Genomic DNA, 14,764 nt, shown 5'->3' with positions numbered 1-14,764 from the left:
AAAAATCCCATGATCCCATAGACTTTGGAAATTAATACTTCATTTACCACTGGCCTACATGTGACTTCAGATCTGCAACAATGTGATGACTTTTACATGCCCTCTGAAATGGCCTTGCAAGCCATTCAGATATATCAATTGCTATAAATGAAATAAGGAATAAAGCCAGATGGATTACCTGTTATTGAATAAGTCACTGGTAAAAACAACGACAAACACAGCCCTGACAACCCTGCAAAGCCCCCCTTTCTAACATCTGGGGTTAGTGCCAAAACTGGGAGTGTTGTCTCACCAATTAGTCAAGCAACAGCCTGACATAGTCATACTCATGCCATCACAGCTTAATTACCACGCCCCAGGCAGCAGCATCAGCATCTCTGGGTATGTCCTTTCCCATTGACATTGACACTAGATCTAATGAAGTCTCATAACATGTCAAATATGGGCAAGGAAACCTCCTACTGATTACCATGTACCACGAAACCTCTGTTAATTAGTGCTGTTTTATGTTGGACACTTCTTGGAAGAAGCACCATTAGTGAAACAAAATGTACTCTGGGCAGGGATTTCAATATCCACCATCAAGAGTAGTTTGACAACACTACTGGGTCCTAGACATAGCTACTAGACTGGTCTGTGGCAGATGGTGGGAAAACCAAAAAGAGGGAAGAACGTACTTAACCTCATTCTCACCAATCTGCCTTTGAACGCATCTAGCAACACAAGACTGGGCATCCATGAGATACTGTGGGCCATCAACAGCTGAATTGTAATGTCATGCAATCTGCAACATCATGGCCCAGCATATCCCCCACTGTAACATTAACATCTAGTCAGGGAATCAATCCTGATTCAATGGAGAGTCAGGCAAGTATGCCAGGAGCAGCACCAGACATGCTTAAAAATGTGATGCCAACCTAGTGAAGCTACAAAACAGGGCTACTTGCATGCCAGCCAACCTAAAGGAGCAATTAATACATAGAGCTAAGCGATTCCATAACCAGTGGATCAGATTGGGGGGGGGGGGGAGGTTTGCAAACACATCCCAGTGCAACAGTGTAAGAGATAAGGCTGACGCGTTCTGAAGAACATTCAGAGGTCCCCAGCATGACATGCCAGACTTGAGCCAATTTGATTCATAACCTGTGATATTGATAAATGGTTGGAGGTAATGCTGAAAAGGCTATGGATTCTGAAAATATTTTGGCAATGGTACTGAAGACATGCTCTGGAACCTGCTGCGCCCAGCCAAGCTGTTTCAGTATAGTTATAACATTGGCATTTGTTGGATCATATGGAAAATTGTCTGGTTATGTCCAGTACACACAAAGCAGGACAAAGCCAACCTGGCTGATTACTACCACAACAGCCTACTCTTGATCATCACTAACGTGATGAAAGGTGCGATCAACAGTGCTAACAAAACAGTACTTGCTTCTCAATACTCTGTTCATTGGCACTCAGTTTGGGCTCTGCCAGGCTACTCAGCTTCTCACCTCATTTTGGCCTTGGTTAAAACCAAAAGGGCTGAATTCCAGAAGTGAGATGAGGATCATTATCCTTGACATCAAGTTTGCATTTGAACAAGTGTGGCATCAAACGATTCTAGCAAAACTGGAATATAATAGAAATCATAGATAAAAATCTCTACTGGCTGGAGTCATTGAGTCAAATGATGATAGTTGTGGTTGTCGGAGATCTTAGCTTGAGGACAATCCTGTAAGAAATGCTGGAATCCAACCATCTTCAGCTGCTTCATAAATGACCCTCCCTCCATCATAAGGTCAGAAGTGGGAATTTCTCTATCTAGGCTTGGAAATATGTTGCTGTATTGCAGTGTCTTTGGTTCAAAATCTTGGAACTTCCTGGATTCATAGATTCATAGGTCTACAGCATAAAAATAGGGCTTTTGGCTCGTCTTGCCCATGCCATTCAGTTTTCACTATTTAAACTGGTCCCATTTGCTTGTATTTGGTCCATAATCCCTCCATATTTATCGCATCCATATACCTTTCTAAATGTTTCTTAATGACGAAATTGTACTCCCTTCCATCACAACTTCTGGCAGCCAGTTCCAGATACTCACCACTAAGTGCTTCCTTCCTAATGGCATTGTTGGTGTGCCTACACCAAATGGACTGCAAGATTGAAAAAGACAGCTCACTGCCATCTTCTGAAACGCAACTAGGAATGGGCAATAAATGCTACTGTACCAGCAATGCCTACATCCCATGAATGAATGAATACAAAGATCCCCATTGCCTATCCAAAATCCTTGAACACATTGTTGCCTTCCAAATCAGTGCTCATCTTCCTTGGAGCTCCATGTTTCAATCCTTCCAGTGAGGATTCAGTGTTTGTCAGTATTGAAACACTCCTATCAATATCACACATGATACTAAGCTGATTGAAGCCAGGATGTAGAGACTGAGATGGACAAAGTTTAAAAATCACACACCATCAGGTTATAGTCCAACACGTTTATTTGGAAGTATTAGTTTTTGGAGTGCTGTTCCTTCATCAGATAGCTGTGCTCTGAAAGCTAGTACTTTCAAATAAACCTGTTGGACTATAACCTGGTGGTGTGTGATTTTTAACTAAGCCGTTTGAGACAAAGTTAAATGTTTCTTCCTTGTCCTTCTCAATTTGTCTGCCACCTTTTTGGCAGTTCACATCCTCCTCCTCCTCCAATGCTTCTCCATTGTTATGCACCAGTCTAACCTGGTTCTGTTCTCATCCATCTCATTGAAACCAGATAATCAATTGCAATGGCTTCTTCTGCTCCTTCCACAGTGTTACACCTTGCGTTTCCCAAGGATATATTCTATTTCTCAACTCGCTGGTATTCTTTATTAACATCATGCAGAAGCAGAGTTAGCTTTCACATAATTACAGAATGACATCTAGCTCTACTTCACTAGTATTCTTCATTCTTTCAGTTTCTGCAGCGTCACACTGCGAGTCCAATATCAATACTGGTTGAATAAAAATTTCCTCCAACTAAATATTGGGAAGACTGAACCCATAAACGTTGGTTCCTACTCAAAACACCATTTTCTATCTTAGTGACTCCATTCGTCTCCCTAGCAATATTCTGAGGTTAAGCCAGTTCTGTAACATTGCTTCATTTCATCCTGTCTCAGTCATCAGCTGCTGAAACTCCATTTATGTTTTTTTTCACATCTGGACTTCAATATTGTAATGACTGATTTCCCAAATTCTGCTTACTTGAGGTCATCCAAATCTGCTGTCCATGACTTAAATTACAAAATTAACGTAAAATTAATTTGATATTACATGTGAGTACCTTTTTAATTTAGCACATTACAAATTAGCTTTGTTATTTAAAGCAAATAACATTATTTGAACTGCAGACGTACTAGTTCAGTTTGTATTTGGACTTTTTCTATTCAACATTAATGTCTGTTCTACCTTAACTATCTTTCTTTTTAGTTTCATCTCAATGCCTTTTACCAAAGGATATGGAACATGCCTCAAGAGTGGCAGTGTGAAATTGAAGTGTACAAAGCAACCTATCATTTTATTTTTGCACAGAAGAACTTTTTTACTGGTAAGTGAATTTGAATTGGCTAAAAATACATAATTTGTAATTCGTATTACTTTAACTGACATCTGTTAAAGCTTTGGGTCATATTTATTCTACAAACATACACACTGTTCATTATTGCACATATTGGATATGGAAGATCATGTGCAATTTTCAGGTGAAGCAAGATTTGAAATACATATATCCTTAACAGATTTTTAAATAATTTATACATCATTATAATTTATTGCCAGTGCATAGTTGTAAAACTGTAGTTGGTCCTCTTGCCATTGGTGACATTGCACATGGAGGATCAATTTTAGTATGAAATATTTACAGAAATATGCGATTTCTTCTGGCATTGCACATGTTGAATCAAATTAAGGTGAATTGGAGGGTGAAGCAACATTTCAGCTGGGTGCAAAGGTATAATTGTATCTATTTTTAAAGTAGTACATACTGTCTTTAAAGGTAGTTGTCATAGTCTTAATGGGCCACTGGTCTCCTGTCTCATTTAGAAAGGTACAACTAGTGGTGGAGTTTAACCTGAGGGTCGTCATGTCTCAAGCAAGGGGAGAGGTTCAGATGGAGTGTTCTTCATGGTAACCCCTGGTGTGGGAATTGAACCCACTCTTGGCAATCCTCTGCACTGCAGAACAGCCATCCAGTCAACTGATGGGTCAGTGGGTTCAATTCCATTCTGGTTGAGAACCAGAAAAGACGCTGCTTCTCAATTTCTCACTTTGAGGGATAGTGACCCTCAGGTTAAATAATCACCAATTCTATCTAAAACATAGAACAGTACAGCACAGTGCAGGCCCTTTGCCCTCGATATTGTGCTGACCTTTATCCTACTCTAAGATCAAACTGACTTACACACCCTTCATTTTACTATCATACATGTGCCTATTCAAGGATGTATCTGACTCTACTACCACCACTGGCAGTGCATTCCGCGTACCTACCACGATCTGTGTAACGAATCTACCTATGACATCTCCCCTACACTTTCCTCTAATCAGCTTAAAATTATGCCCTGGCATGATAGCCATTTCCGCCTTGGGAAAACGTCTCTGACTGTCCACTCTATCTATGCCTCTCATCATCTTGTATATCTCTATGGAGTCAGTTCTCAATCTTCTTCGCTCCAATGAGAAAAGCCCTAGCCTCCTCAACCTTTCTTCATAAGACATGCCCTCCAGTCCAAGCAGCATTCTGGTAACTTGTGAGTCGGGGGAAGGGAAAGGGAAAGCAACAAGGAGTATGGAGTCAAGTAGAAAGATAAGCAGCAGGTTAGCTTTTTTTAACTTTGAGGCAAACCAGGAATGAAGCAAAAAGGAAGGATAACTTTGGACCTACTACTAGAGGTGATAGAAATAATGAGGATAAGAAAATTAGCATTAAGGTGCTTTACCTGAATGCTCGTAGTATTTGTAACAAAAGTAGATGAATTAACAGCACAAATCATCATGAATGATTATGATGTGGTAGGCATCACAGAGACTTGCTTGCACGGGTTTTAGGACTGGCAGTTAAACATCCAAAGATTTACAACTTATCAAAAAGACAGGGAGGTGGGCAGAAGGGGTGGAGTTGCCAAATTAGTTAAGAATGAAATTAAATTTATGGCACTGAATGACGTAGGGTCAGATGATGTGGAGTCTGTAGGTGGAGTTGAGGAAACACAAAGGCAAAAAAACCATAATGGGAGTCATGTACAGACCTACCTGCAGTGGTCAGGATCAGGGGTGCAAGATGTACCAGAAAATAGAAAGGGCATGTCAGAAAGGCAAGGTCATGGCGATCATGGGGGACTTCAATATGCAAATAGACTGGGTGAATAATGTTGCCAGTGAATCCAAAAAAAGGGAATTAATGGAATGCTTACAGGATGGCTTTTTGGAACAGCTTGTGATGGAGCCCACAAGGGAGCAGGGTATTCTGGACTTAGTGCTATGTAAAGAGCCAGACTTTATAAAAAATCTTAAAGTAAGGAAACACTTAGGAGGCAGCGATCATAATGTGGTAGAGTTCAGTATACAGTTTGAAAGAGAGAAGGCAAAATCAGATGTAATGGTTTTACAGTTAAATAAAGGTAATTACAAGGGCATGAGAGAGGAACTGATGAAGATCGACTGGAAGCAGAGCCTAGTGGGGAAGACAGTAGAGCAACAATAGCAGGAGCTTCTGGGTGTTATTGAGGACATATTACAGAGGTTCATTCCAAAGAAAAGAAGGATTATCCAGGAGGGGATTAGGGGGTTGACAAAGGAAGTCAGGAAATGTATCATAGGAAAAGAGAGAGCCTATAAAGTGGCCAAGAGCACTGGGAAATCAGAAGATTGGGAAGACTACAAAAACAAACAGAAGATAACAAAGAGAGAAATAAAGAAGAAGAGAATCAAATATGAAGGTAAGCTAGCCAGTAATGTTAGAAATGATAGTAAAAGTTTCTTTCAGTACATAAGAAACAAATGAGAGGCAAAAGTAGAAATTGGGCCGCTCCAAATTGATGCAGCAAGACTACTGGTGGGAGATAAGAAAATAGCTGGAGAACTTAACAAATATTTTGTGTCAGTTTTCGTAGTGGAAGACATGAGTAATATGATTAGATTAGATTCCCTACAGTGTGGAAACAGGCCCTTCTGCCCAGCAAGTCCACACCGACCCTCCGAAGAGGAACCCACCCAGACCCATTCCCTAATGCACCTAACACTACGGGCAATTTAGCATGGCCAATTCACCTGACCTGTACATCTTTGGACCGTGGGAGGAAACTGGAGCACCTGGAGGAAACCCACGCAGAACTGGGAGAATGTGCAAACTCCACACAGGCCGGAATCGAACCTGGGACCCTGGTGCTGTGAGGCAGCAGTGCTAACCACTGAGCCACCGTGCGGCCAATTAAGGAGAGTCAAGGGGCAGAGTTGAGTATGGTAGCCGTTCCAAAAGAGAAAGTGCTAGAAAGGCTAAAAGGTCTAAAAATTGCTAAATCTCCTGGCCTACATCCTAGAGTTCTGAGGAAGGTGGCTGAAGAAAGGAAGGTGGTTGTAATCTTTCAAAAATCACTGCAGTCGGGAAAAGTCCCAGATGATTGGAAAATTGCTGTTCTAAACCCTCCTTGTTCAAGAAAGGATCAAGACAAAAGATAGAAAATGATAGGCGATTAGCCTAATCTCGGTTGTAGGTAAAATTCTGGAATCCAATGTTAATGATGAGATTTCTAAATTCTTGGAAGTGCAGGGTCAGATTGGAACAAGTCAGCATGGATTTAGTTAGGGGAGGTCATGCCTGACGAACCTGTTAGAATTCTTTAAAGAGGTAACAAGTAGGTTCGACCAGGGAAATCCAGTGGAGGTTATCTACCCAGACTTCCAAAAGGCCTTTGATAAGGTGCCTCACGGGAGGCTGCTGAGTTAGGTGAGGGCCCATGGTGTTTGAGGTTGGCTGTCTGACAGAGAGTTGATATAAAAGGTTCGTTTTTGGAATGGTAGCCAGTGACAAGTGGTGTCCCGTAGGGTTCAGTGTTGGGGCCACAGCTGTTCACTTTATATATTAATGATCTGGTGAAGTTCGCCGATAATACAAAGTTAGGTGAATAGGCAAGTAGCTCTGAGGAGGTGGGGAGGTTGCAGAAAGACTTAGACAATTTAGGAGAGTGGTCCAGGAAATGGCTGATGAAATTCAACGTGATCAAATACGAGGTGTTGCACTTTGGGAAAAAGAATACAGGCATGGGCTATTTTCTAAACGGTGAGAAAATTCATAAAGCCAAAGTACAAAGGGATCTGAGAGTGCTAGTCCGGGATTCTCTCAAGGTTGACTTGCAGGTTGAGTCCATGATTAAGAAAGCAAATGTAATGTTGTCATTTATCTCAAGAGGATTGGAATATAAAAACAGCGATGGGCTTCTGAGACTTTATAAAGCTGTAGTTGGGCCCCCTGTGTCCACTTTTGGGCCCCACATCTCAGGAAGGACATACTGGCACTGGAACATGTGCAGCGAAGAGTCACATGAGTGATCCCTGGAATAGTATGCCTAACATACGATGAATGGCTGAGGATCCTGGGATTGTGTTCATTCGAGTTTAGAAGGTTGAGGGAGATCTAATAGAAACTTACAGGATAATGCATGGCTGAGAAAAGGTGGATGCTGGGAATTTGTTTCCATCAGGCGAGGATACTAGGACCCATGGGCACAGCCTTAGAATTAGAGGGGGTCAATTTAAAATGGAAATGAAGAGACATTTCTTCAGCCAGAGAGTGGTAGGCCTGTGAAATTCATTGCCACGAAGCGCAGTGGAGGCCTCTTCAAGGTAGAGAGAGATAAATTCTTAATCTTGCAAGGAATTGAGGGATACGGGGAGAGTGCGGGTAAGTGGCGTTAAAATGCCCATCAGCCATGATTAAATGGTGGAGTGGACTCAATGGGCCGAATGGCCTTCCTTCCACTCCTAAGTCTTATGGTCTTAAATCTCCTTTGCACCCTCTTTAAAGCTTCCACATCCTTCCAGAACTGAACCCAATATTCCAAGTGTGGTCTAACTAATGGTTCATAGAACTGCAGCATAACCTTGTGGCTCTTACATGCAATCCCCCCTGCTAACAAAAGCCAAAACACCATACACCGCCTTAACAACCCTATCAATTTGGGTGGCAACTTTGAGGGATCTATAGACATGGACCCACGATCCCTCTGTTCCTCCACACTGCCAAGAATTCTGCCTTTCACCCTGTATTTTGCATTCAAATTCAACCTTCCAAAATGAATCACTTCACACTTTTCCAGGTTGAACTCAATCTGCCACTTCTCAGCCTACTTCTGCATCCTGTCAATGTCCTGTTGCAACCTACAATAGCCCTCCACAATATCCAGAATATCCTCCAACCTTTGTGTCACAGGAAACTTACTAAGCCACCCTTCCATTTCCTCATCCAAGTCACTTATAAAAATCAGAAAGAGCAGAGGTCCCAGTACAGAATACCACTGGACACCGAGCTTCAGGCTGAATACTAACACCCTCTGCCTTCTATGGGCCAGCAAATTCTGAATCCACTCAACCAGATTTCCCTGTATCCCATGCCTCCTTACCTTCTGAATGAGCCTACCATAAGGAACATAAAAACACCTTGCTAAAATTCACACACCTGGCCTGGTTCATTGCCAAGCACCAAATCCAATATGGCCTCCCCTCTAGTTGACCTATTTACATATTAATTCAGGAATCCTTACTGGACATATCTGGCAAATTCTGCTCCATCCAAACTATTTGCACTAAGGAGGTTGCAATCATTATGAGGGAAATGGAAATCACCCATGACAACAACCCTGTTACTTTGCACCTTTGGAGGAAGTGGGAGGATTCGAAGGAAAAATTGTTAAGGGTGAGGACATGTTGAGTGAAACGAATGAGCGTGTCGGTGGAAGGGTACTGTTGGGGACATCGGGAGAGGAAGAAATGGAGCGCTTGGAGGCCTTGGTCATGGTGGATGGATGTGTAGAGGGATTGGATATCCATGGTGAAGATGAGGCGTTGGGGGCCGGGGAAACGGAAGTCTTGGAGGAGGTGGAGGGCGTGGGTGGTGTCTCGAACATATATGGGGAGTTCCTGGACTAGGGGGGATAGGACAGTGTCAAGGTAGGTGGAGATGAGTTCGGTGGGGCAGGAGCAGGCTGGGACAATGGGTCAGCCAGGGTGGTCAGGCTTGTGGATCTTGGGAAGGAGGTAGAAACGGGCAGTACGGGGTTCCTGGACTATGAGGTTGGAAGCTGTAGGTGGGAATCTCTTGAGGTGATGATGTTCTGTATGGTCTGGGAGATGATGGTTTGGTGATGGGGTGGGGTCATGGTCGAGGGGGCAGTAGGAGGAGGAATCTTTGAGTTGGCGTCTGGCTTCAGCGGCGTAGAGGTCAGTGCGCCAAACTACCACTGCACCCCCTTTATCTGCTGGTTTGATGGGGAGGTTGGGACGGAAGCAGAGGGGGTGGAGGGCTGCAGGATTGGAGCAGAGGGAGTGGAGGGCTGCGGATTGGAGCCCACTTCCTCCGCACCAAAGTGGTAGCCATGGGCACCCGTATGGGGCCCAGCTATGCCTGTCTCTTTGTTGGCTACGTAGAACAGTCCATCTTCCGTAGTTACACCGGCACCACTCCCCATCTCTTCCCCCGCTACATTGGTAACTGCATTGGCACCACCTCGTGCTCCTGTGAGGAGGTTGAGCAATTCATCAACTTCACCAACACATTCCATCCTGACCTTAAATTCACCTGGACCATCTCTGACACCTCCCTCCCCTTCCTGGACCCCTCCACCTCCATTAATGACAACCGACTTGACACCGACATTTTTTTTATAAACCCACCGACTCCCACAGATTACACCTCTTCCCACCCTACCTCCTGCAAAAATGCTATCCCGTATTCCCAATTCCTCCACCTTCGCCTTATCTGCTCCCAGGAGGCTCAGTTCCACTACAGAACACACCAGATGGCCTCCTCCTTTAGAGACTGCAATTTCCCTTCCCACGTGGTTAAAGATGCCCTCCAATGCATCTCATCCACATCCCATCCTCCGCCCTCAGACCCCACCCCTCCAACTATAACAAGGACAGAACCCCCCCCGGTGCTCACTTTCCACCCTACCAACCTTCGCATAAACCACATCATCCTACGACATTTCTGCCACCTCCAAACGGACCCCACCACCAGGGATATATTTCCCTCCCCACCCGTTTCCGCTTTCCGCAAAGACCGTTCCCTCCGTGACTACCTGGTCAGGTCCACGCCCCCCAACAACCCACCCTCCCTTCCTGGCACCCTCCCCTGCCACCGCAGATATTACAAAACCTGTGCCCACACCTCCTCCCTTACCTCCATCCAAGGCCCCAAAGGAACCTTCCACATCCATCAAGGTTTCACCTGCACATCCACCAATATCATTTAATGATTCCATTGCTCCCGATGCAAGCTCCTCTACATTGGGGAAACTGGACGCCTCCTAGCAGAGCGCTTTAGGGAACATCTCCGGGACACCCACACCAATTAACCCCACCGCCCTGTGGCCCAACATTTCAACTCCCCCTCCCACTCTGCTGTGGACATGGAGGTCCTGGCCTCCTCCACTGCCACTACCTCACCACCCGACGCCTGGAGGAAGAATGCCTCATCTTCCGCCTCGGAACACTTCAACCCCATGGCATCAATGCGGATTTTACCAGTTTCTTCGTTTCCCCTTCCCCCACCTCACCCCATCTCCACGCTTCCAGCTCAGCACCGCCCTCACAACCTGTCCTACCTGCCTATCTTCCTTTCCACCTATCTATTCCACTCTCCTCTCTGACCTATCACCTTCATCCCCACCCCATTCACTCATTGTACTCTTTGCTACCTTCCCCCACCCCCCTCTCTGACCTATCACCTCCATCCCCACCCCAATTCACATATTGTACTCTATGCTACTTTCTCCCCACTCCGACCCCCACCCCCTCTCATTTATCTCTCCACTCTGCAGGCACCCTGCCTCTATTCCTAATGAAGGGCTTTTGCCCGAAACATCTATTTTCCTGCTCCTCAGATGCTGCCTGACCTGCTGTGCTTTTCCAGCACCACTCTAATCTAGACTCTGGTTTCCAGCATCTGCAGTCCTTGTTTTTATCTACATACGACTTTACGGTTATGCTAACTCAGCATTATTGCAATTATGCAATTGCAGAAAGTGCGGCATTTACCTGTTTGCCTCCTCCCTCCTCACAATGCAAGGCCCCACACACAACAACCAGGTGAAGTCACACCTCCACTTCATTCAGTCCCATCAACAGCATTTGCTGCTCACAAATGCTGCCCTCTACATTGAGATGAAACACAGACTGGGTGGCTGTTTTGTGGAACACATTTGCTCTATTCATAAAAACAACTTTAAACTTCCAGTTGCCTGCCGTTCAAAACAACATGTTCAACTGCCAGTGTTTCTGCCAGGCTTGTCATTATGTTCCAGTGCAGCTCAATACAAGCTAGAGGAACAGCACATAGTTTTCTGCATCTTATCGTACTCAAAGTTGAATTTAACACTATTTTACCCACCTCGACAACCCCATGGTCTCTGTGGACTGTTCCCAGTACAGCTAAACCATTTTCAATTATTCATACTTCCCATTAGTAGCCAATCAACATTTATTTCACACCCATCTTACTGTCCACAATCCTATTGCCTCCTTCCCTTTGGGGGGATCTGTTTGCCTATCTCTGCTCCTCCCATCCCCACCCCTGTCTCTCCCAGCTGCTTTCAATTCAGATGAAAGGTTCAAAGTTTGGTAGAAGATTTGTAGCTCGGGTGTTCGATGGCACTCATCCACAGACTCTATCAACAAACACATCGACCTGGACCCAATATACCACTACAGGCCACTACAGCGGACAGCTCGAACTGACAACCGGAAGCGGCAGACAGGCCACTATAAATGCCGGAGGAAACAGCACAGAAGCGCTTCACAGGAGGCTCCCAAGCACTGAGGATGTCACCTAGACAGGGGACGAAACGTTTGCAAGACAAATTCCCAGCTCGGCAAACAGAATCAGATGAAAGGTCACTGGACCCAGACCTCCTGAATTTCTCCAATACTTTCTATTTTTGGCTTTGTAATTCTAGTTCACTCTTGCTGCTTTGCATCTCTTACCAAATCTGATATGTTCTTTATACCGTTAACTGTCAATTCTGCCTGGTACATATTTCCTCAAGGGTTCAGTTTTGTAAGATTCTCAAAAGTTCAGCTCTTCCGGCTTCTTACTGTCTGCAAGATAAGCCTTTGTAAAATTGTGTCTGGCGAAATCTCCAGATCACCACCACTGCCAGGATATAGGAGGCAGCTGAATAAAGTCTGTACTCCTTGCCACCATGCTATGAGAGAAACTCTTGCTACTCATCACACTGTATGACCTGTCCAGTAGATTTGCTGCCACCTTCTTTCCTGCTGGAGATTTACAGGATCTGTTTGATGCAGTTTGGTCATGGAAAATGGCTTACTAGACTAACGAGAGGAGACTTTTGTCTTAAACAAGATGTAGTCATTCCACGATAGCAAATATGTATAAGTTATATTAAGATAACAGACCTTATTACAGAAACTATGAGGAAGGCCCCTGTTTGATCCTGGATCAAACTTCCAAATATACATCCCAGTCCTGACTAGGGATCAGTAATTTTTTTAAAAGGTTGACAAAATGTGGGATCCAAGTACTTATTAAATGAACTATGCAACAAGATTTTGTACTTAAACAAGAGTTATACAATGTATTGTAGTGATTGCAATGTGGTCAACCAAGTAAACCTCATAGAATGAGTTCCCAATCAGGGAGCTGTGGCTGACCAGGTGTAACAGGAGTGTCGGAGGTTCTGTTCGCTCTGACAACTGGCTTTAAGAAATCTGGACCAGTGCCAAGTACTATGCACATGTAAATAACAGGTGACTTGTTGATGGGATACCGGTCTCTATGGAGTTATTTCAGTTATGTTCTAACATTCAGAAATAAAGTAAGGAAAATATGAATAATAAATTGATCAACATCCTACAGAGCACATCAGGTAACAAGTGAGCTCAAGCCCGATCTCTCAGGTTGTTCAACAGTCCCCTTCCAAAGGATTACAGATTTTAATTTTTTTAATTATCTCGCCTCAAAACCCATCACTCCATCAAGCACTGTCATGTTGGTTGCCATCCTTTCCAACTCCATCTTTTCACCAGCAGCTGGCTTTACCACATTAGTATTGCCCCTGGATATTTTCCTGAATTTTAACCTTGCTCAGTTGAAACAAGTGGCAGCTGGAATTCCTTCCTGAGCAAAGTGGCGTGGACCCATTCGAAACAATGTTTGGACTTCTTGAGCCCAACTGAGTTTAGTTCACTTGACTTCTTAGCAATCCTGCTAACTAACAGCAGTGCTAAGCATACAGCTTGCTGTCTGCACTTCTAAATACCTGACTGAGTAGCCTGAAGGTAACAGCCTTCTCTTCAGTGCCTAAAATTGACAGTTCAGTAACTCTTGAACTGTGTCTGTGAGGAATTCAATAGATCACACAACAGTCCCCACAGCTATAGCTTGGCAGAATTGAAGTTAGCAACTCTTAGAATTGCCTAGAAGATGCATGGGAATACCACCAGCTGCAAGTTCCCCTCCAAGCCACTCGACATTCCAGCTTAGAGAGAGGTTGCCATTCCCTCGGCGTTGTTTGGTCAAAATTCTGGAATTCTCTCCCTAACCTCATTGCAGATCTACCTTCACCACATAGAGTGCAGCAGTTCAAGAAGGCAGCCAGAGCCAGGCAATAAAATGTTGGCCCAGCCAGCAATGCCCACATCCCATAAGTGAATTTAAAAACAGAAGTTTCAGACCTTTACATGTTTATGCAACATAATCCAATCTGCATCCAACAACCTGTTCTAAAACTTCTAGTCATGCTTTGACATTTGTGTCAAATTGTGCCTTGACAGGTGAGATATATATTTCACATTCGAATATAATCAATGACATTCTAAATAAAATAACCGGGAAGGTGGTTTAAAATAAATTACCCTGTCAATCAATGTTAACACATAATTATTTCTTAAAAATTATAGCTTCTGGGTCCACATCAGCAGACTGGACTTGAAGCATTAACTCTGTTTGTCTCTCCACATTTGCTGCCAGACCTGCCATCTTTCTTCACTTTCTCTTCTTACTTCAGATTTCTAGCATCCGCAGTACTGTATTTTGCTTTAATATGGGTGACTTTGTTTCTTGGTGATAGGTTGCTGCTTGATGGGCACACTGGTTGTTTTATTCCTAGTATTATGGTATTATCATGTAATTCACAGTGGATAGGCAGGAGGCTGGAAGAACACAGCAAGCCAGGCAACATCAGGAGGTGGAAAAGTCAACGTTTTGGGTGTAACCCTTCTTCAGTAGTTGACGCCAGACTTGCCCAGCTCTTTCTGCAAGAGGGTACATTAGCCTTTACTTAGATCCTACTTGATGACCATTATGCCATGTCATTCATGTGGTCTCTTGGGGAATTTCATGGTCCCAATAAGAGAATTTAAAGTGGTGCTTTTTCATGGTCTCTATTAGGAGAATATTATTTAGGGGTAAATGTTGATGGATCAGGGAATTAGGTTTGTTGACACCAAATCAAATAAACAAAATAATAAGAAAGAGTAACATGGTTATCAAGAGGTGATATGTTTT

The 14,764-nt window shown here is 43.9% G+C and overlaps 1 protein-coding gene across 7 annotated transcripts in view; it reads left to right on the top strand.

The window, feature by feature from the left end:
• kiaa1109 (KIAA1109 ortholog) overlaps positions 1 to 14,764 on the top strand; it is a 427,165-nt gene that overhangs the window by 104,375 nt on the left and 308,026 nt on the right. For all 7 annotated transcript variants that reach the window (XM_072584210.1, XM_072584207.1, XM_072584208.1 and 4 more), the window contains exon 14: positions 3,454 to 3,571. In XM_072584210.1, the coding sequence (XP_072440311.1) occupies positions 3,454 to 3,571 (118 nt within the window). The remainder of the gene's footprint in view (positions 1 to 3,453; positions 3,572 to 14,764) is intronic.

The sequence above is a fragment of the Chiloscyllium punctatum genome, chromosome 14, assembly GCF_047496795.1.
Source record: "Chiloscyllium punctatum isolate Juve2018m chromosome 14, sChiPun1.3, whole genome shotgun sequence".
Lineage (NCBI taxonomy): Eukaryota > Metazoa > Chordata > Chondrichthyes > Orectolobiformes > Hemiscylliidae > Chiloscyllium > Chiloscyllium punctatum.
The sequence above is the reverse complement of the archived record's forward strand: the minus strand, read 5'-3'. Positions and strand labels throughout refer to the sequence as shown.